Raw genomic sequence first — 21,938 nt, 5'->3', positions numbered from 1 at the left:
AATATTGAAGGGTAAATCTTTCAATGATGTGTTTGATTTGTAGATAGTTGTACTTACATGGCTCGTAAGGTGCTCTATGTCATCTCCATCGCGGAAACTAGGTTTTTGACCGCTCACAATCTCCAAGACTAGCACTCCAAAACTAAACACATCTGACTTGACCGAGAACTGTCTTTGCCTTGCATACTCTGGAGCAATATAGCCACTGAAATGGTACATTAACAGATCTTAGTTGCAATGGTGCGAATCATAAGCATTCAGTATTCACACCTCTTTCATTATTGCTATAATTAGACTTACAAGGTTCCAGCGATCCTCGATGCAGCATCATGAGTTTGATCAGTTTTCATTAACTTTGCCATTCCAAAATCCGAAATTTTAGCATTCATCTTTCCATCTAACAGAATGTTGCTAGGCTTGAGATCACGATGAATAATCCGGAGCTGAGAATCTTGATGCAGGTATAGAATCCCTCTAGCTATGCCTTCTATGATTTTGTAGCGCTTCTCCCAATCCAGGATGAATCGTTTGTTTGGATCTAAGCGTGCATAAAATGAGAGCTTCAGAAACTTCGGAAAACTTGTCTATAGAATTTGACACTAGTTATAATTCTCTTACAAACATGAATTGATCTTGATAAAAAAAAAATGATGAGGGAAAAAAAAATTATAAGATAATATGGAATTCAGGATTACCATGTATAAATTGATCGAGGCTTGAATTAGGCACAAACTCGTAGATTAGAAGCTTTTCTGTTCCTTCCAAGCAGAACCCCAGTAACCTTACAAGATTCCGGTGATCAAGCTTGGCTAGTAGCCGTACCTCATTCGTAAATTCAACTTCTCCTTGCCCAGAATTACTTGATAATCTCTTTACAGCTATAGCTTGTCCGTCTGCAAGTATACCCTGAAGCATATATCCATTGAGAAAAAGAAACAGAGAAAATTAAGTGCATCAATTTGAAAAATGAATTAACCTTCAAAGTTTTTTTTTTTTTTTAAATTAAAAAAACCGATACCGTTTATTTTCTACTAGTTATAATAAAGTACCTTGTAAACAGCACCAAAACCACCTTGTCCAAGCTTATTATCATCAGAGAAGTCGTTTGTTGCAAGTTTGATGGTGGCGAATTTGAATTCCAAGCATTTTGCGATACTAATTTCATCGAAATCTTCACAAAAAGCAAGTTGTTAATGTTTTGTTTCCAAAGTTAATTTGTAGGATGCTTGGAAGAAAAACAAATTATCTAGTGAATTTTGATTCGTATTAATGAACCCAAGCTGTTTATTATGTAAGAACCAATAAGCAATAACTTACTTTCGACCTCTTGCTTTGGCTTCCTAAAATGGAAAACGGTGAGAATGAGGATAACAAGTGCCAAGAAGATAGCTGTAGGGACGATGGTAACAATAACTGTCCGAGAAGCAGTATTCTCCTTCCCTGCCAAGCACGCCATGTTTAAGATAGAAATTACAGAAGCTGAAACTGGAAACCGTAAAACAAGTGAAATAATTTCAGTATAGAAAAAGAAGTTAGCCTACCTTTCCTGATTGTGGTATTGGTTGGTGGAGGAGAACTAATAACAAATGGAGGAGATGATGGAGATGGAGACGGAGATGGTGATGGTGATGGTGATGGAGATGGTGGTGGAGATGTTACTTGAGGAAATAAGTCGTAGTAGGTATAAATCTCCCACCGAAAAACACAGTTTGGTTTCAGGACAAGACCTCCTTGATTCCCGTAGCAACAACTTTTATAGTAATCTACGGATTCTTGTAGGCAAACACTGCAATTACTCGGTGATACATCAGGAGTGCACTGCATAAATACATAAATTTTTTGAGTGGATGGTAGGTCTGCTGTCTCAACTGCTGGCATAAGCCTGGATGAGCCCGTGGAAGCGTTTTTTACCGTTTCTCCCAAACCACTCCAAAATTGTTCAAACTGTCTAAAAGTTGCGTCAAGGATACCCTCATTATAATAAGCGCTAGTAGGAGATGTCTCAAGTGATCCAAAAAAATAACGATTCGCATAGCGTACAATACATGGAAGTGGATTCCCTCCCCATGAAATTGCTTCTTTTTGGTTTGGACATCCCGCCATGAGAGTTTGAATAGCATAATTGACGCAGCTGGAACAATTTTCAGCTGATGGGGAAGCCATACAGAGCACAAGACCATAAACTGTGTCATTGCCTAAACCTATTGTAGTATTATAGAAACCCCCATTGGCTGTGACATTGGAAGCTAGTGAACGGAGAACAAGGTCTCGGTTTTTTGCATAGGTGCTATTAGCTGTAAAGTTTCCTGTGTTATAACAGACTTCAGCACCGGTAAGAGTGATGCTTATGATAATAACATGAAAAAGAAGAGAGACGATAGTTTTAGAACCCATTTCATCAGAGGAAATATTAACTTCTGTTCACAAATGGTATTTTATATACAAAGAGGCTATTGGCGACATTGGCATGGCTAATTTGTTAACGAATTTAGGACAAAAAAAGAGGTAGCAATTTCGATGGTGCCATCTATTGGAAAGTACTATCTTGACTTTCCGCGTAAGAATCGATCAAGAAGTTTTGAGGTTAAATCGTGGGATTTTCTTAGAGAAATTCAAGTGATTAATTTTCTTTGTGCCTTTATTATTTATTCATTTACTTGTGGTCCCAATTTTCTTAGAGAAATTCAAGTGATTACTCTTTCTATTTTTTATTTATTTATTTTGTAGTTAGGCTGCATTTTAGTTTTACGGCAAATGTAGACTTTACTTGTGGTTCCCAATTTCTGACTGCTTAATTGCCTTTAGACTGTTTAAAATTCTTCAAAGACTCCGTGTGAAGACATAGACACGTTGGCTGTGACAAAAAAAAAAAGTCAATAGACTCAGTCACATACAGCTGTTTTTTTTTCGTCCCATACTAACTACTTGTCTGGTTTGAAGACTTACTGTGTTAGAATTTCAAAACTTTGACGTTGGAATAGCAAAACAATGTCATTAATTAATCTTATAAACAACACGTTAGCATAAACAATGTCATTAATTAATCTTATAAACAACACGTTAGCATAAATACCCATGCATGGTCGTAGTTAACGTTATAAAATTAGTTTTAACTTGTTCGATTTCTAGCGCTTTGTTGGGGGCACCGACTTGAGGTGTCGCTAATCTTCTTGCAAGTTTTTTTTTTTTAATTAGTGAACATTAGTTACAATATCATAACGTACAAAGAAAACCTGAGTTTTCTTAGACGTAAAAAAAGAGAGAGGAGGACATGGATAACACTTTTCCATTGTTATTAATCTGTCATAGCAGCAGTTAAACATTAAAATCTCTCCACCTCAGTATTTATAAAGCCCGAGAATGCCATGCGTTGGTAAGGCAAATGAAACGGACTCACAAGACCGTTACAGTGATGATGGAGACGCATCGTGGGGCGCGGGGTGGCTTTTCCTCTTCCAGTTTGGTCTGCTTGAGAAGATGAACAGTGTCCATTGAAGCGGCGCCGTTTTGGGATGGAATAGCCATTTTCAATTTGGTCACTGACGTTCTGACATTTTGTAATCAAGCCCCGAGGTAAATTATGATTAAGCCCTTTAATGTTATCTATATTTACACAATGGTCCTTTACTTTAATTTCTTGCAATTTTAACCCGAATCAGCCCGAAACTTTGATATTTCTTCAATTAAACCTCTCATATCATTATTTAAACTAATTTTAAGTTTAATTAAGTCTCATACTTATCAATTTTTCAATTAAGCTCTTGATTGGATTAATTAAACTAATCCAAAATTTAATTGAGTTTTCAAACTTCCAATTTATATTGTCTTGATTCAAATTTCAATTTACTCTTCATTCATTTCATTTTGTTTTTCTTTTTTCATCATCCTTTTTTTCCATTTTTTCATCATCACTTTTTTCATTTTTTTCATCATTATTATTTTTATTTTTTTTAATAAAAAAAATAAAAAAAAATCAAAAATTGGATTATGACAATAAACAAGCAATCAACTGATTCACTTAGTATCACCATGCGGTCGATTAAGTCTAGTTAAATTCAAGGATTTGATAATTTGAAACTCGTGAATCGTTAATTGATATCAATCTTAAATGCATACATAATAAAGTGTATGAATTCATTTTAATTATGCTATTAATATAAGATATAAAGATTTAAATAAGCAGTAAAAATAAACACTTAATTCTAAATCTTCACTTTGAAAATATCTTCTAAATAATAAAAATAATATTTATCTATTGTATTATTTAAAAAAATGGAAAACATTTCAAAATACTAACCTATTAATTATTATTTCAGATTATAGTTTTATAATTACTATTAAATTAATGTTTTATTTGAATTAAATATTCAAGTGATCATTTATAAAATGATTTCAACTCATATAGTGCATATTACTGGCTATATATATATCAATTTCAATACATATTACCTCATGAAAAATAAAAAGGTTTCGTTATATTTTTTTCTCTTATATAAATGATTCCAATATTATACGTCAAATAAGAAAATAGGTAAATCCATGTCCTTTGATTTGATAAACAATTCGAGGGGCTTAATTTTTAATTGTTAAGGGGCATAACCATGAAAACATGTTCTCTTTGTCTCTAATAACTTTATTTTTTCTATTTAAAAATGGTAACAAAATGCTATCTTTTTTTTATAACAATAATACAGACTATTAAAAATATAGTTATGTATGAATAACATAAATGTTGTCAAAAAATTGATGTACGAAACACACAGTCGTCCACTAGGATCTACTTGTCATTCAGCAATATTAATGATGACCAAAAATGATATGAATCGGAAAATGTACAAAAAAGAATATCATTCTCAATTAAAACATTCAAAGGTCATTAATTAAATTTTATGTTTAATTTTATTAATCTAATTAGAGAAAATAAAAGTAATGATATTCTAAGGTCATTAAAACATTGATACGATGTCAAATATTTATCCCAATCCAAACATTCCAATGATTGACTGAAACCGCAAAACTGGTTTTATATTAAATCTCTGCAGCTAAACCATTATCTAGGATACAACTCAGTAATTGAAACCTCATTTTTGGACAAAGGGATAGCTACAGATTCAGATAGCGAGGACTCAGTCACCCTTGAATTATGCTCCATTGAGGATGACAGATCTGATTGATATGTGCTGCTGTTCATAAAAAATGCAGGCTGAGAAGGTATTTGCAATGTGAGGGAAGAGCTGCTTAGCATGAGAACTACTGAAGCCATTGTCGGCCTTTCAGCTACATTTTCTTGAACGCAGAGTAACCCAATGTGGATGCATCTCAACATTTCTGTTGCTGAGCCACTACTCAAAACGGGATCTATCATATCTTGAGCAGTCCCTTCCCTCCAGTTTCTCCATGCCTACAAAATTTATCCAAAGTGAATTCACAATATTGAAGGGCTTGCAGATATCCCTATAAAGCCTTAAATAACGTGTTTGATTGGTGGATTGTTCTATACTTACATGGCTCAAAAGGTGCTCTATGTCATTTCCATTGCGAAAACTATTTTTTTTACCAGTCACAATCTCCAAAACTAGCACGCCGAAACTAAATACGTCTGACTTGACCGAGAAGTGTCCTTGCATTGCATATTCTGGAGCCATATAGCCACTGTTTATCATCAACGAAAAGTTTAATATTATAAGATTCGACAATGTTAACAATGTTTAACATCATTTATATTGTTGGGACTTTTCATTTCTTCTTCTTTGATACAATGCAATAAAGGATGAGCTTAATAAATGGTAATTATGCTGTTCATCATGTTCAGATACTTACTAGGTTCCCACAATTCTACTTGTATTGCCTTGAGTTTGATCCACTACGAACAACCTCGCCATGCCAAAATCTGAAATTTTCGGATTCATCTCTTCATCTAACAAAATGTTGCTGGCTTTGAGGTCACGATGAATGATTCGAAGTCGAGAATCCTCGTGAAGGTAAAGGAGCCCTCGAGCAATTCCTCCAATAATCTTGTAACGTCTTTCCCAGTTCAAATGCACACGCTTGATTGGATCTACATTTCAAGGAATCGCATGGCTCAATTTACTCAAGTGAAAGAGTACGAGAAATATTCATTTGAGCTTCTTATTTCGAAGGAGACTCAATTGCTTATAATACAATTGTAAATTAGCTGGTTCCTAGCCTTACCAAATATGAAGTGATCAAGGCTCGCATTAGGCACAAACTCATAGATAAGAAGCCTTTCAATTCCTTGCAAGCAGAAACCTAGAAGCCTGACTAAATTCCGGTGCTGGAGTCTTGCCACCAATAAGACTTCATTTTTGAATTCCAAATCTCCTTGCCCAGAGTCCTTAGAAAGTCTTTTCACAGCAATCTCTTGTCCGCTAGGAAGTGCTCCCTGAAATCATATCAATCCATTACTACCTGTATCATCTTGAGCATTGCGATTTAACTATATGTAAATAGCAGTATATCCTTTACTACCTTGTAAACAGCACCAAATCCACCCTGTCCCAGCTTATTTTTCTCCGAAAAGTCCTCTGTTGCATCTCGAATGGTGCTGAATGCGAATTGCAATGATTCTGCACTTTCTATTTCGTCTACAGCTTCAAAAGTTGAACAAGTTAGCATGCACGGAAACGTAATAGCATTGGAAATTAAGGAAGAAACGTAAACTGTATTTAGTTAGTGTAACTAAATATAAATACACACACACACATAAAAATTTTATGTGTTTTTAAAATAAAAAATAAGAGCCCCTCTCATCGTTTATTTCAATACAATTCAACAACCAAATACTATCTTCATGCAACCAAATTAATACTTACTTTCAACTCTTTCCTTTTCCCTTTGCTTTCGTGTTCTTATGAATAGGCAGATGCAGATGACGAGTATCATAACACCGACAGCTGGGACAACAGTAATGACAATGATCCGTGCTGTGTTGCTCTTCTTTCCTGCATAAACCTAAAATTTTTAAGAACTTGAGTCGAGACTTGTGAGTTCTGAATGTGGACAGTCTCAATGATTGAGGCCTTAATTATGACCCAAAGCAAAGTTGCCCCCATGACTCGCAAAAGCTTAACCATCAGCTAATTTTTGGTTCTTTTAAAAGAATAGATCCAAATCCTATCATGTTCCATAATCTAAAACATAAAAAATAATAGCAGATTTTTAAGGCTAAACTACAATAACTCCTATTATAAAATTATAGAAAACATTTAAAGTTTTGAAGATTTGACAAAATTTCTTGACTATATCCAAAATATCTTTAATTACTGTTTTTAAAAAATAGTTAAATAAAAAAAATTCCAAAAGTGGATAAAAATATACAAATAATAAATAAGAAATGACTTAAATTAATATTGCTGATGTACTAATAAAATAACCAAGTCCCATTTTTATGTTCTTTCTATAATTTGTTTAATTTTTCAATTTAAATATCTTCTCAAATGAACTTTGGATGAAGCTTCTGTAATATGGTTTTATATATGAAATTAAAAGGCTTTTTTAAAGCTTCAATTTTTTTTAATGATCTCTATAATTTTATAATATGTCAAGAAGGTTATTGTAATTTACTCTACTTTTAATATTAATTAATCTTTACTTCTTTTAATATTAATTAATTAAACATGGTAAAAACACACCAAGTTTTTTTTTTTTTTTTTTTTCCTTACCTAATTCAAATTGAATGATTTAAGGATATCATTAAACTATTAAATTACTAAATCAAAACATCAAAATAAAAGTTCGGGAGGGAGTTAATAACAATCCAAGGCCTACCTTGTGCTGGTGCAGGAAGAGATGTAGGTGATGATATTTGTGGTGGTGGAGGTGATGGTAATATCTCAAGTGTACCGTTAAAAAACTTTCCAATCTCCCACCTCAAATTGCAGCTTGGTTTTATGAGTCTAACTCCAATCTTCCCTTGTACGTTCCCATCACAACAGTTTGGAATCATCCGAAAAACATCAAGCAGGCAACTGGAGCACTGCCCCTCAGATAAGTCAGGCGTGCATTGAACAATAGCATATACTGTTTCAACTCCAGCACTTTGGTTTCCAGTTGCGAACTTCTTTAAAGAGTTCCCTGATGCAGCTTTGGCTTGAAGTCTGGCAAATAATGTTTGGAGTGCCTGATTAAATAGAGTTACATCCAAAACATTCTGTCGATTCGCCCGGTAGATAGATGGTTCTTCATTCACAACACCGAATATAGATCTGTTTGAGTATCGTATCATACAGAGTTCGTAAACTCCAAATGCCTCCATCTTGTTAGGACAAACCTCTAAGATCTTATGAGTAGAGTCATTAACGCAACTTCGACAAACATCAACGGCAACGTCTCCTCTGCATAGAGCAATTGCATTTACTCGGTCAGGAAATTCGCCAACGGATAGATTGTAAAATCCGTAGTCAATTTGAGTGTCGGATGCTAGGGAGGACAGAAGGCTGTTGAGGTTTCTTTGGTACGTGCTATTAGTTGTGTAGTTGCCGGTGTTGTTGTAGTTACAGTTATAATTATTGAAGTTCGGCTGAGCAGCCGTAAGGGAAGGTTGGTGTAGAAGGATGTAAAAGAATGAAAGTAGAAGCACTAATTTTGAAGAATCCATTGGCACCGTGCTTGCGTACATGGTGAAGTGGTATGGCCTTGTGATATTTAATTGCGTACATGGTGAAGTGGTATGGCCTTGTGATATTTTTTATTAATGAAACTGTTTTCTTATTTATTTATTAAGGACACCTACTTTGAATTGACCATAAAATATATGGCACTCGGTACCTTGACGAGGATTGGCAACGTGCAAAAAGGCTCTTTTATTGATCTCTTAAAACTCAGCAGCCATCCGAAGTCAGCAACTTTTAAAGATTAAAAAAAATATAACCCTCATAGCGGGGAACTCTTGAAGGGGCTGGGCTTTTCCTTGCAGATAATGGTGCCGTGTTCAATGCCTATGCTCAAACCCGATATTTAAAAATCCATAACTATATATAAAATTATATATTTATTATTATTTTTATTAATTACTATATCCTTAATAGAATAGTAATTTCAATCCTACCCCTAATTAAGAAAAACATCAATAGAATAAAATCATTAAAAAGAAATTATTAACACTATATATTAAAACAAAAGAGACATTTGCTTTTTAATTCCATTATTTATGACTAATCTCTTTCTTCTATAATTTTTTTTTTCATTATTAGAATTTATTTAATTTTAATTTTATCATCACAAATTATATTGATATTCTTTTATTTATTAAGATTTGTTATATGTTGCATGCTTTCGCATATGCGATATCTCAAAGGTTATTCTAGAGTTATATTAAATATTTTTGTTATGAAATAAAATATTTTTTATCATTTTCAATTATTTTCTCTCTTTTCTATTCAATTTAAGAACTAATAAATAAATAAAATAAACTATGAAAAAAATTAAAATTATCTTGAATTTGGAGTGAGCAATGTGTTTTCTACGTACACGCTTTACTTTTTAATTATTTATTTTTTAATTTGATTTTTTTCTATAATTTCAAATTCAATTCTTTCTAATTAGGCTATAAAAGGATACAATTGCAATTGAGAAAAGAGTTCAAAAATGAAAACAAAAACTCGGATCTTTTAATATATAGTTAATATCCATTACTTAAAGAATTATGAGATACATAAGAAAGTGATGGAATTATGAATTTGAAGAATATGTGGCCACGTTTCGTTGGAGACATTTGTGGATGATAAAGAGACCCCAAAATGATATATTATTAGGGATGTTCGAGAGAAGTTTTGGGAAGATAATTTTAAAAGCTACCCAAAATGAAAAAAATGTTTTATAGGATATGGTTGTGATTGCATCTTCTTCACAAAAGGTGCTAAAACAATAAGGAGAAAATAGAGAAGAAACTATATGGAAATATGTGATACTGGGGCCACTCATATCTTTGTTCCAAAGAATAGAGAGAAGATAGAGTTTCAACATTTATTTTCCATGAATGAAGAAAGAAAAACTTTTAAAAAATGTACAAATTGGTAGCAAGCAATTGATTGAGAAAGAGCATCAACATGGAACAACTTGGACAAGTTGCCTTGAGCGCCAACAGTCTTGGCAAACCAAACGCGGAATTTCTTGTTTTTTTCCATGAATGAAGAAAGACAACTTGATCTAACCCTACAATTCTGACTTATTGACCAACCCACCACACACTTGTGCTAGCTGAAGCTACCGGCAAACTTCCAAAATGAGAAAAAATTGTGAAATCCCATAAGTTTCTGATTGCTAGGTTTTCACATATTTAAAACAAAGTCTGGAAACTATTCAAAATCCTCCTTGTTCTTGAAAGGTTTTCACATATTTAAGTCCTTCTAAAATGGCCACCCCATAACGGAAATGACAGCCTTCAGTTTACTATTTTCAATTGAAACGATGGCCGTTGATTTGTCCAAAGAACTTTGATATTTTATTGTGACTATAACACCAAATTGTTTTGTATAAAAAGGGGAAAAATGCACAATTTGCATCATTATTTGAAATAACCTCACATGAGCATATGGCCATCTATTGATCACATTTGTTAGTTATTTAATTAAAAATTACGAAGTCAAGTTCGGCCATTTTTATTTTCTACTCAAATAACTTCAAAATTACGAAGTCAAGTCGTGTTCTCTCTTTATTATACTGTCTTCAGCTTTCTCCTGCATCACATACCTTCTGTTACCTTCTGTTAGTGGTGGAGGAGAGTACCTTGGTGATGCTTGTTGTAACTTGTAACCTAACTTTTGATCTATTTGCTTTTTAATCTAATTTCAAAGGGTTAAAATTTTAAATTAAAAGATCAGGGGCTTGAATAAAAAATTTATAAACTTCAGGGACCAAATTGAAAATGGTCATACCCTGTCCAAAACGGCACCGCTTCAAGCATACGCAGTTCTTCTTCTTCCTCCTCTGACACTGCAAATCCGCCTGCAAAGAAGGGAAGAAATTAAAATGCCAGCATCCTAGTCCTATCAAAACACAAAAGATCAATCCTTATCTTCATGGTGATCACAACCAGGGGAGATAAGGGTTGAATATCGCGTCCGAGTCCTAGCAGAAACCGACTCCCCAAGCCGTGCTTATCAGGAGGAGAGACGTAGGCTGAGCAGAGAAGGGTGATCCCTATAAATACCAGAGAAATCAACGAGGAGGAAAGAGGGGAGCAAAACGATTGAAGAGAAAACATAGTAAAACAATTAAGCAAATAACAGAGTAAGGCAATTGAGAGAGAACAGAAGAGGAGACCGAGAGAGAGAACGGAAGAACTAGGAAAGTAACACAGGGGAAAGTAAACCAAAAACAAGAGAGAGAGGGGAGTGAGATTGAAAAGGAAAGGGAAGAGTAGGACGTTCTTCGACCAGAGGTAGGATCATCACCCTCGTCTTCGTCTCCGTTGCTGTCTTCACCCAGGTAAGCATTCTTCCTCCTGCCCTGCAATTCCATTTCCAAGTTTTGTTCAAAAACAGTGCCAAGGTAAAATTAATTACCTTTTCACTATGGAGTGCACGCGTGAACCAGTTCACATGTGCCTGCTTTTTGGGCCGGTTACGGGCCTGCTAGTACCTGGATCGGGCTGGCTGGATCCAACCAGCCCGACTAGGCTTGATCTAGTTTTAAAAAATAATAAATAAATAATAATTAGTAGTAGTAGTAGTAGAAAAAAATATAGAAAAATTGTTTTTTCTTCATTAAAAATTTAAAATTTTATGAAATTATTCACTAATACCAGAGTCAGGAGTATTGTATTTTTTGGATTTGTGCGATGTTTACTAACGCTAGAGTTGGAAATATTCGTAGGAATTATTCACTGACACCAGAGTCAGGAACATGAAAGAAAGAATAAAAAAAGAACAAATTCTTAGCAATTCTAGACAAAACAAGCAATGCAGTCTGCCTCAGGTAGAACGCTTAAGGGGTGATAGTATCTTTTCTTTTGTGTAACCAGTCCCATATCATAGAATCTTTGTTGACCAGTTAAGGTTCCTAGTAACCATAATACTAGGTGATGACTCCTTAAATTAGATATTTTCTCCCTAAAAGAACAAGATACTAGATATTTATTTCTTTTCCAATCAAGATTATTTTTAATCGGTCATCGCGATATCTAAATATGACAGAATAACGACTCTGCTGGGATGTCCTGGGACTAAGCTTTGCCTTTTTCCAATCGACAATCTTCTACTCCAATATCTCCTTTGCTAAGTGCAATTGCATTTGCTTGGTCAGGGCCAGTTTGACCAACAGATAGATTATAAAATCCGTAGTCAATTTGGGTATTGGAATCCAGGGAAGACAAGAGACTGTTGAGGTTTCTTTGGAAATTGCTGTTAGTCGTGTAGTTACCTCCACCATTAGCACATTCATAGTACTAGAAGCTAGGCTGAGCTATGGCTAGAGAAGCTAGGTGCAGAAGGATGTCAGAAAATGAAGACAACGATACTGGTCTTAAGGACTCCATTAGCACTATTGCTCTCTTCCCTCTAACAATTATCTAGCTTTGTGGAGGATCAAGAGAAGAATTCAGGCATGATGGGGTTTGATCTTCGGGTGTTTATTTTCTTTAATCTTTGGAAAAAGAGAAGTCCATAATCTTTCATGTTCAAAACCAAGAAAGAAAAAACACGCTTTGAATTTCAATGTTTGAGGATAGAGGCCTGGCTACACCCTTTTAGGTAGAAAGATGCTTTATTTAGGCAGCTTTTGTCGTGTTGACTAAAATGGTGCAAGCTGCAAGGCATGATTTCTTGCTCGACATTGCAGCCATGAGGTGTGCTAGAGAGAGACTAGATATGCTTTATGGTTAGAGAGAGACTAGATATGCTTTATGGAGATCGGTTAATTACACGCACGTGATATTTAATTTGTTAATGTAAATATATTTAATTTATTAATAAATATATATTTATCTTTAATATTAATCAAATATTTTATTAATGAATATAATATTTGATTAATAAATCTAGAGTAAAGATAAAATTCTTAGAACAAAAATATTTTGGAAATGAAATTATAAAATTATTATAATTATAAGATTCTTATTGCATCAAAATATTGTTCCTAAATATTCATGATCAATGCTCTATTAAAACTGGATATTAATTAGAGTTGTTGAAATTGATACATATTTTATTATTTTCTATATGAAAAGAAAAGTTGTTCTCATAAGCTGAGGTATGAGGGATACCTAGAACTAATATGTAGGTGCTTGTCGGATGACATGTACACTGAACTAACCCACATGTAAATTTTATATAAAGAGATCATATGTGTCTATAAAAAGACTCATGTGATAATTGTATAAGTGATCCTTAGACTTGAGATCGCTAGCTAAGTTATCTTATACAGAGAGTATTATGTTTTGATCATGCTACACGTTGTCCTAATCAAGGGTAACAAATGGACATATATTGGGTATAACACGAACTTTATGAAAGTATTTAGTAATCAAGAGAAGATTCATCATCCTAGGTGAATTAAGAAAAATATTTTACATGTTCTCAAATAGTATTGATTGTAAATTCTTGCACAAGGTGAAATGATATTTGAAAAGAGTTTAAAATCTTATTCAAAAAATCAATGACTATAATGTTGAAAAGAAACATGATTTGGCAGAGTAGACACACTCTATGCTATAATGTTTAAATCAGAATATTTTTTATAAAAGGATAACAATTATATTGAGAAACTGGTCATTACAAAGTTAAGTCAAACCATTTATGACTTTTCTAATATTTGGGGGATCATGACATATTGCTAGACATTATATTTGATCTTCAAATATAAATCAATCAATTATTGAATTGATAATAAATTAATTTGTTTAATTTATTTAATCCTATTTTATTTAGGATTATGATTTATATTTAGGCTAACTTATTAGGAAACCTAATGGGGCATACATATAAAAACTATTGGTCAGAAATTAAAATGGAATGAATAATCAACTATGACTTGATTGTAAATAAATTTTAGAAATTAAGGACTAGAATGTAATTAATACAGGGGGTTACAATTCTAGACCCAGAACCAATCAAGTAAGGACTTGATTGAATAAATTTGTAAAATTAACTTAAAATAATATGTGTGATATTATTTAATAGGCAAATTGATATTTTGTCATTTATAGGGTTTTTAGGTTTTTTTATAAATAGAAAGTTATGTGTTAGAGCTCTAGGCGCGGGGACACGCCAACGAAAGCACACTGCCTAGAATTCGACAGCGATGGACAGCGGCAGCCTTGCATAGGCAGAGATGAATTCGGCAGGCAGCGTGCGATGGTCTATGCGAGTCTTTGAGCTTGCGACTTGGCATGGACGTGGGGCTTAGATAATGGACCTTCTAAGTCAGCAACTGACGCAGCAAGATAGGCAGTTGGGACTGCCTTGTGGACATGCAGAATGTGGGTGAAGTGGCAGCCTCATGGGGGTAGAACGTGGGTGAAGTGGCAGTATCATGGGGGCAGAACGTGGGAGTATAACTGAGGTGCTCTCCAAGCTGCCGAAATTGTGGGATCATGCCACATCACTTGCGGGTAAATAGGCCACTAAGATCATGGAGATCATGGGGGAGAAAGTGCCCCACTATGTCCTGAAAAATAGGAGATCATGGGTGAGCCCTGCAGCTCACATGTTTGTCTATAAATAGGCTGCAAAGCCTCTGCTGTGTAGCATGCGATTTATGTGCATAGCATGGCAGAGTTGCTGCCTGTAAGCAGAATATCATCAACATAGACAAGGAGATAAAAGATATTAGTGTCATCAGATAAGATAAATAGGGAGGTGTCAACCTTGCAGGCAAGGAAACCAATAGAGAGTAAAAAATCACTCAGACAAGTGTACCATGCCCTTGGTGCCTGTTTTAAACCATATAGTGACTTGTGCAATCTGCACACATGAGATGGAAGAGTAGGGTCAACAAAACCTGGAGGTTGTTTCATGTAGACCTCTTCAGTAAGAACATCATTGAGAAAAGCATTATGAATATCAAGCTGATGAATCTTCCAATTACGGGAAACTGCAATTGAAAAGACTAATCTGATGGTGGCCTGTTTAATAACTGGGCTGAAAGTTTTAGAATAATCAATGCCTTCCTGTTGAGTAAAGCCTCTAGCAACTAGATGGGCTTTATAACGGTCAATGCTGCCATCAACACGACGTTTGATGTGATATACCCATCGGCTGCCCACAACATTCATCGAAGGATGAAAGGGCACTAGGGACCAAGTGTGATTGGATCGTAAAGCCTTGATCTCATCACACATAGCATCATGCCAAGCAACATATTTATCTGCATCAGAAAAGGCAACAGGTTCAGAGGAAGGAGAGAGCAATACCCAGGTGGCAGTTGTATTAGCTGCAGCAAAGGAGACCATATTTGCGGTTTTGGGCTGCCGTGATCTAAGGACCATAGGGTGTCGGCTGAGCAACGGTGGTGATGCAGGAGAAGGAGGCATCACAGAGGTGGCTTGATGCAATGGATAAGCTGAGAGATCAACCACCAGATTCAGACCAGGGGAAGAAGCTGCCACAAGTGGAGGGCTGGCAGCAGAGGCAGAGTCTGCAGAAACCGGGTTACTAGCAGAATAAAGAGAAGCAGAGGAGGAACCAGAGGATGTCCCACTACTATCAAGGACCTCATGCTGGAGAGCAGGAAACACTGAGCTACAACATGTACCTGCAACAATATGGTGAGATAAAGATGCATGTGGTGAGCGGCAAGGGAAAGATGGAGGCTGTGGTGTTTGGGTCGGCAGTGAGGGTAGGGCAGAGGCAGAGGCGGGATGGGGTGTGTTTTGAGCGGTGAACAGTGGGGAGTGGGTTAGATTTGGGAGGATGGTAATAGGAGATAGTGTGTGGGTTTGGGTGGAGACCTGTGCAATATGTTCAGATTTATCAAACGGAAAAACATGTTTATGAAAACGGACATGACGAGAGATATACATGCGATGAGATGCAATGTCAAAACATCGATAACCAAGGTGAGAGGAACTGTAGCCAAAAAACACACAAGGAGAAGACCGAAAATCCAATTTATGATTATTATAAGGACTCAAAAAAGGAAAACATAGACATCCAAAAGTACGTAAAAAATGATAATCAGGAGACCGTTGAAACAAACAATCAAAAGGGGATCGATTATCAAGAACAAGAGTAGGCATACGATTAATGAGATAAACCGAAGTGTCAAATGCATAATTCCAAAAACAAAATGGAGCTTTACATTGACCTAGAAGAGTAAGGCCAGTTTCCACAATATGCCTATGACGTCTTTCTATTGTTCCATTTTGTTCGTGAGTATGAGGACAAATCAGACGGTGATGAATACCAATAGTCTGAAAGAAAATGGAGAGTTTGCGATATTCACTGCCCCAATCAGTTTGAACATATTTTATTTTTAAAGAAAACTGACGTTCGACAAGAGTTTGAAATTGATGGAAGACAGAATAAACATCAGATTTTGCAACAAGTGGATAATACCATATATATTTTATGTGCGCATCAACAAATATAACAAAATAACGATAACCATCCGAAGAAAAAAGGGGAGCAGGACCCCACACATCACTAAAAATTAATTCAAGCGGAGCAGAAGTTTTGTGACCAGTAGGTCTTAAAGACAAACACGATGATTTTCCTAAGGGACAACTTTGACATTGAAAATTAAAACGTTTGTTGTTACAAATAATCTTATTTTTCGAGACTAAAAATTGAAAAATGCGGGAGGTAGGATGACCTAGGCGACGATGCCACAAATCAGCAGAAGCAGAGATACAAGGAGACCAATAGGCTTGAGGAATTGACGGGACGGAAGACCTGAACCTTGACAATGTATAGAGACCATCTTTACTCTGTCCTGAGAGGAGTACTTCATTGGTGTTGAGATCCTTGACATAAAACAGAAAAGGACAAACACAAATTGTTTGTATTGGCGAATGCAGATGAAACCGTATCTCTTAGGCCAAGGGGTTTTCGGCTTTGTTGATGGTTCAAACTCCTGCCCCTCTCCATATATTCTTGCTGCCGATGGTGTCTCTCTTCAGGTATCTCAACTCTTTCTTCGTTGGAAACAACAGGACCAACTCATTCTAAGTGCCTTGCTCTCTTCGCTATCCATGGAAGTTCTTCATCTTGTTGTTGATTGTCCAACCTCATGTTCTGTCTGGCACACACTTAAGCAAGCTTTAGCTTCTACATCCAACTCCCGTATTATGCAACTTCATGGCTCCCTTCAAGACCTTCAACAAGGTGATGATTCGGTAACTCAATTTCTGCAAAAAGCTAAGACTTTATTTGATGAGCTAGTAGCTGCTGGCCGGCCTATTTCGCTAACCGATTTCAATCTATATGTGTTTCGTGGCCTTCGCGGAGAATTTAAGGACTTAGTGACTAGTCTTGTTACAAGGGCAGATCCTCTACCATATGCAGATTTGCTTAGTCATCTGCTAACTCATGAATTTATTCATAAATCCTCTCATTTGTCTATGGGATCTGCTGCCATTCATGCACCATTGCTGACCACACTAAACATCCCACCTTCAGCACTCTTCTCTCACCGTCAGTCTTCTGCTCAGTTTGGACACAATAGGAGCCGTTCTTATGGCAGCTGGCATCCTCAACAAAACCTTCACAGAGGGTCTCGAAATTCTGGCTCCAGGCCTGATTTTCGTAGCTTCCATAGCACTCCCAGCAACGACAACAGACACGGCAGCTGGCAGGGAAATTGGCAGCGCAACAGGGGATCCAATTCCCACTGCCAGTTATGTCAAAACTTCGGACACACTGCTCCTCAGTGCTCCCAACTTCAGCAACGTGGCTATGGACAGCAACATAGTGCCAATCTGGCACTACATAATTCTGCAGGTACTGCTGACTAGTTTCCGGATACCGGTGCAAATCAACACGTCACACCTGACCTTGCAAGTCATCTCTTAGAAGCACATCGCCGTTGTATTTCTCGAGTAGCATTGTTAATGCAGGTTTACATCACCCCTGCAAAGGTATAGACTGCAAATACCATTAGAACTGTCTGCATAGAAGCTGTTCAGGGAGGCCTTGGAGGATAAAGAACTCAAGAGGGCACTAAGGTTTGAAGTGTAACTAGCTAGCGTTTTAATCTGTGATATTCTGAGGATCTGAACAGAAGGGGTAAGTGTAAGCTGGTTGGCTAGCAATTGAGCTAATAAGGGTAATAATTGTGATCAGAACTGAAAGAAAGGATGTGGGATTGAGTAGAAGAAAACACAATTTTCATCAGGATTAACTTGAGGGAAAATGGTGAGGCGAGGATCTGGTTATGGAATGTATTTGATGAAGTAAAGACAAGATTTTTTTATTTTTTTTAGATTCGGCCATGGAGGTTAGAAATGAAACATCATCTTTTTTTTTTTGGTAAGTAGAAATGAAACATCATCAGTTACTGCAAAAGGTAGATACGACTACCCTTGACAGCTGCCGGCCTTAAAGAGTTTCGAAATTCTGACGTATAGCAGCATGTTGGTGACTTTTCTCCTTGTTGAAAGTTTCTTTGCAATATGATATTGCAGCGGCGTTAAAGTCAAGAGGTTGTGAAGAGGAGAAGGTATCAATTGTGCTTTTGTGACATCGTGTTTTTACAGGTACAGGGAGGGTGTTAACTATTGTAGGCAGAGAATTCATTAAAAAAATAATAATTAACAAGGATTAATTGAGGAGGGAAATCATTGTTCTCTCCTCACAAAATTTCTGTTTATTGAATTTTTTTTATCTTTTAATATTAAATTTATTGAAGATTAACTTTATATATTATTTCAATTTACTTATAAAATTATCTAAGTCTCATTATTCAAGTCATGAGTTTTGCATATTAACCTAGATACTTAGGATATTTTTAGGTTTTCGTTTTTTGTAATTGATTGTTAATTTTTTCAATTTCTTCCAACAATATTTGGGTTGATTGAAAATTAAATTTTATAATTTATTTTAGATTATTTTCTATAAGGTTATTAAAGTCACATGAACCAAGTAAAAGTTTTGACGAGTTAACTTGGGATTACTCAGTCTTTTTCTTCCAATTTCATCGTTCACTTGTCATGGGGTCAATTTTTTGTCCCAAAAACACACCTCACGCGGCAGTCTAATCCCTCTAGACTTAGCCTTTCCCTCACCGATTCACTCGTGTTTTGCCTACGACTAGTTTGTCCCACAAACCCAAGAGATCCCCACACTCTTTCAATGTCACAAGCAAGCGGAATAACACTAATGACTATGAACAAAATACACAATTACAGGAACAAGTCACAACCTTTTCATTAACTCAACTAAAGGATTACACAAAGTCCTTCTTGTGTGCTATGCCCATTTTTGATGTATCTATCGGGGTGATGCAAAGTTGTGGTGGCGAACAAGGACCAAGGAGGACTTGAACGCTGGTAGGCTAAAAGTGGAGACATGGGAGAGTCTGAAACGAGAGTTGAAGGAGCAATTTCTGCCAAATAATACCTCCTGGATTGCGAGAGAGGACTTGAAAAACTTGCGGCAAGACGGATCGGTAAGGGATGGTTGATTGAGAATTGAGTTTTATGATTTATTTTGATTTGTTTTCTATTGGGTTATCTCAGTCTAATGATCCAGGTTTGATATATTAACCTAGGTTGACCTGAGTTTTTTTTTCTCTCTTTTTAATTGATTTTTTCAATTTTATTATTTAACATTGGGTTGATTGAAAATTGAGTTTCACTATATTTTTCTTTTATTTACTTTTTATGAAGTTGTTATGTTCTTTTGACCGAGGTTGTAGATTTTATATATTAACCTGTATTAACCCGAGTTAATCCAATATACTGCCATTTTATTATTTTTTAAAAAGTATATCATCTTAATTTTTTTATTATATGATAAGAAAATATAAAAAATATTGATTTACCATCAACTTGGAAAATAAAATTAAATAAAACCTTATATTAAATGAATAACTGGAAAAAAAATAAAAAATTCAAAAAATTCAAAAAAATAAAAAGAATAAAAATATAATATTAAAAAATAGGCTAAAAAACCTAATAAAAAAAGCAATGAGCCTGTTAAAAAAACCTGTTGCTTAAAAGATTTCAATTGCCTCTTCTGGGATTAGAACCCTCAACCTCGACTCAAGTCCCCACGCAATTTAATCAATGAATTACAACATAAATTTACTAATTAAACGCTTAAAATAATATATCAAACTAGTTTAGTGTTTATACAATTGTTTATACAATCGTGTCTCTTTTAATTATATTGCTAATTATTATTAAAAGGAGATCTTATCCTGTTGAATATAAAATATAATTATTTATACAAGTCCAGCCAATAGTTTGAAAAAGACTCCTCTTTCCACTTGGACTTTTAATCTACGGATATATATCCATTTAATTAGAAAAAAATGAATTTTAAATTTGAATCCTCCCATGTTTATACTTTTTTTTAATTTTTAGAATAAGTAAAGAAATAGTAAATAAAAACTTGGAAACAAACGTTAGTAATTGAAAATACCTTCAGTTATATTTTAGACTATAAAAAAGGTACACAGCGTAAGTTATTTCTCAAGGATAATATCCACCACGCACGATATACTTTTCTATAATATGCTTTTCTATTCCTAGGCAGCTTGATTTCCAACCTTTAAACCAAGTCTTGAATGTTTTTTTTTTGTGTTTTCAAGGTTGCTCATTTCTTAATGATTGTCTAAATTTCATTTTTTTTAATCAGAAAAGCTCGACAGTAGACCCATTTTTATTGATATCCTACTTTTATCATATTTTTAAATGTTTATGTTTTGGTTATTAAGCCTAAATTCACACACATATGCATATTTATTTGATTTGTAAAATTACTTTGTGCTTGTTTTTGTGCTTTGGCTTGAAAAGTGTCCCTTCGTCTAAGTTTATGCTTTTTTTTTTCTTATATTTAAAAATATATATAAAAAAAACATAAAATGAAAGGATATGTACGTATCGAACTTGCTTCGTATGTGTGTGTATCTTCTTTGCTTGCTTTACATTATTGTGTGTTTTACAGTCTAGGGTGACTTAAGGACATCAATATTCTAATGAAGGTGAATTTATTTGTTCTTGTTTCTTGTTTTTGCGTGTTTTAAGCTTTTTATAGAATGACTTGATTTTTTACAAGTTAATATGAGTACTTTCGGTTAATTATGTTTCTTTTGTTCTTGTATGCATTCTTGAGTTTGGTCGTGTAAGAGGTTCCATGATCGGAGGATGCTTTCAGAGGGCCTGAGGATTGTTTTCGAGACCATTTATTTTGGTTAGATGCAATACATTAATTTTGACCATTTATGTCTATGACTTGATCGGAGGTCCTGATGAATTGATGAGTGATTGTTTTCTAGACAAAGGTTTGAGGCTTTTTTTATGCATTATCCTTGGGCTAAAGACATGAAGACCTTTTCGGAGCTTGGACCCAACTAATAAGATTTGAGGCCTTTTTATACATTTGCATACATGTTTAGGAAAATTGATTAGTTTTTCTTTAAATATATTCAACACACAAATGGGACTAGAACCAGATGGACTAATTAGGCTTGTTTAAAGCAAAAAGGATAGAAATGAGATTTCTTAATTTTAAAAGGTAGTTTCTCTACTCATCAAAATCAATTTTAAAATGGATTTTTAATCATAATAAAAATTCATTTCTAAGAAGATAATATAATTAAATAATGATTTAAACAATCATTAAATCCAATTTTTTAAAAACATTACCAATTTTCATTTATGTTTTTCTATGTCTATTTTAATTATTATATTAATCTTTCAATAATGATATTTATGTTCTTTCATTATATGAAAAATCTCACTCATTAGCTAAAAGAAGAAGAAGAAATCTTTATATACATTTTAATAAAAATTACTCTTTAGTTAATTATTTATTCAA

The 21,938-nt window shown here is 34.7% G+C and overlaps 1 protein-coding gene across 33 annotated transcripts in view; it reads right to left on the bottom strand.

The window, feature by feature from the left end:
• The window catches only part of LOC18108790 (cysteine-rich receptor-like protein kinase 29), a 91,471-nt gene that overhangs the window by 688 nt on the left and 68,845 nt on the right, over positions 1-21,938 (bottom strand). For 6 of the 33 annotated variants that reach the window (XM_052445579.1, XM_052445605.1, XM_052445588.1 and 3 more), the window contains 4 exons: positions 6,193-6,403; positions 5,821-6,058; positions 5,505-5,652; positions 5,000-5,401 (listed from right to left, as the gene is read on the bottom strand). In XM_052445579.1, the coding sequence (XP_052301539.1) occupies positions 5,051-5,401; positions 5,505-5,652; positions 5,821-6,058; positions 6,193-6,403 (948 nt within the window). In that variant the 3' untranslated portion in view covers positions 5,000-5,050. Of the gene's footprint in view, positions 1-57; positions 206-300; positions 539-695; positions 907-1,049; positions 1,172-1,317; positions 1,441-1,541; positions 1,728-4,999; positions 5,402-5,504; positions 5,653-5,820; positions 6,059-6,192; positions 6,404-6,489; positions 6,612-6,833; positions 6,973-7,788; positions 8,291-21,938 lie in introns of those variants that run through there. The other 27 variants (XM_024581261.2, XM_052445587.1, XM_052445583.1 and 24 more) reach the window with 15 other exon arrangements.

The sequence above is a fragment of the Populus trichocarpa genome, chromosome 11 (genome assembly GCF_000002775.5).
Source record: "Populus trichocarpa isolate Nisqually-1 chromosome 11, P.trichocarpa_v4.1, whole genome shotgun sequence".
Classification (NCBI taxonomy): Eukaryota; Viridiplantae; Streptophyta; class Magnoliopsida; order Malpighiales; family Salicaceae; genus Populus; species Populus trichocarpa.
The sequence above is the reverse complement of the archived record's forward strand: the minus strand, read 5'-3'. Positions and strand labels throughout refer to the sequence as shown.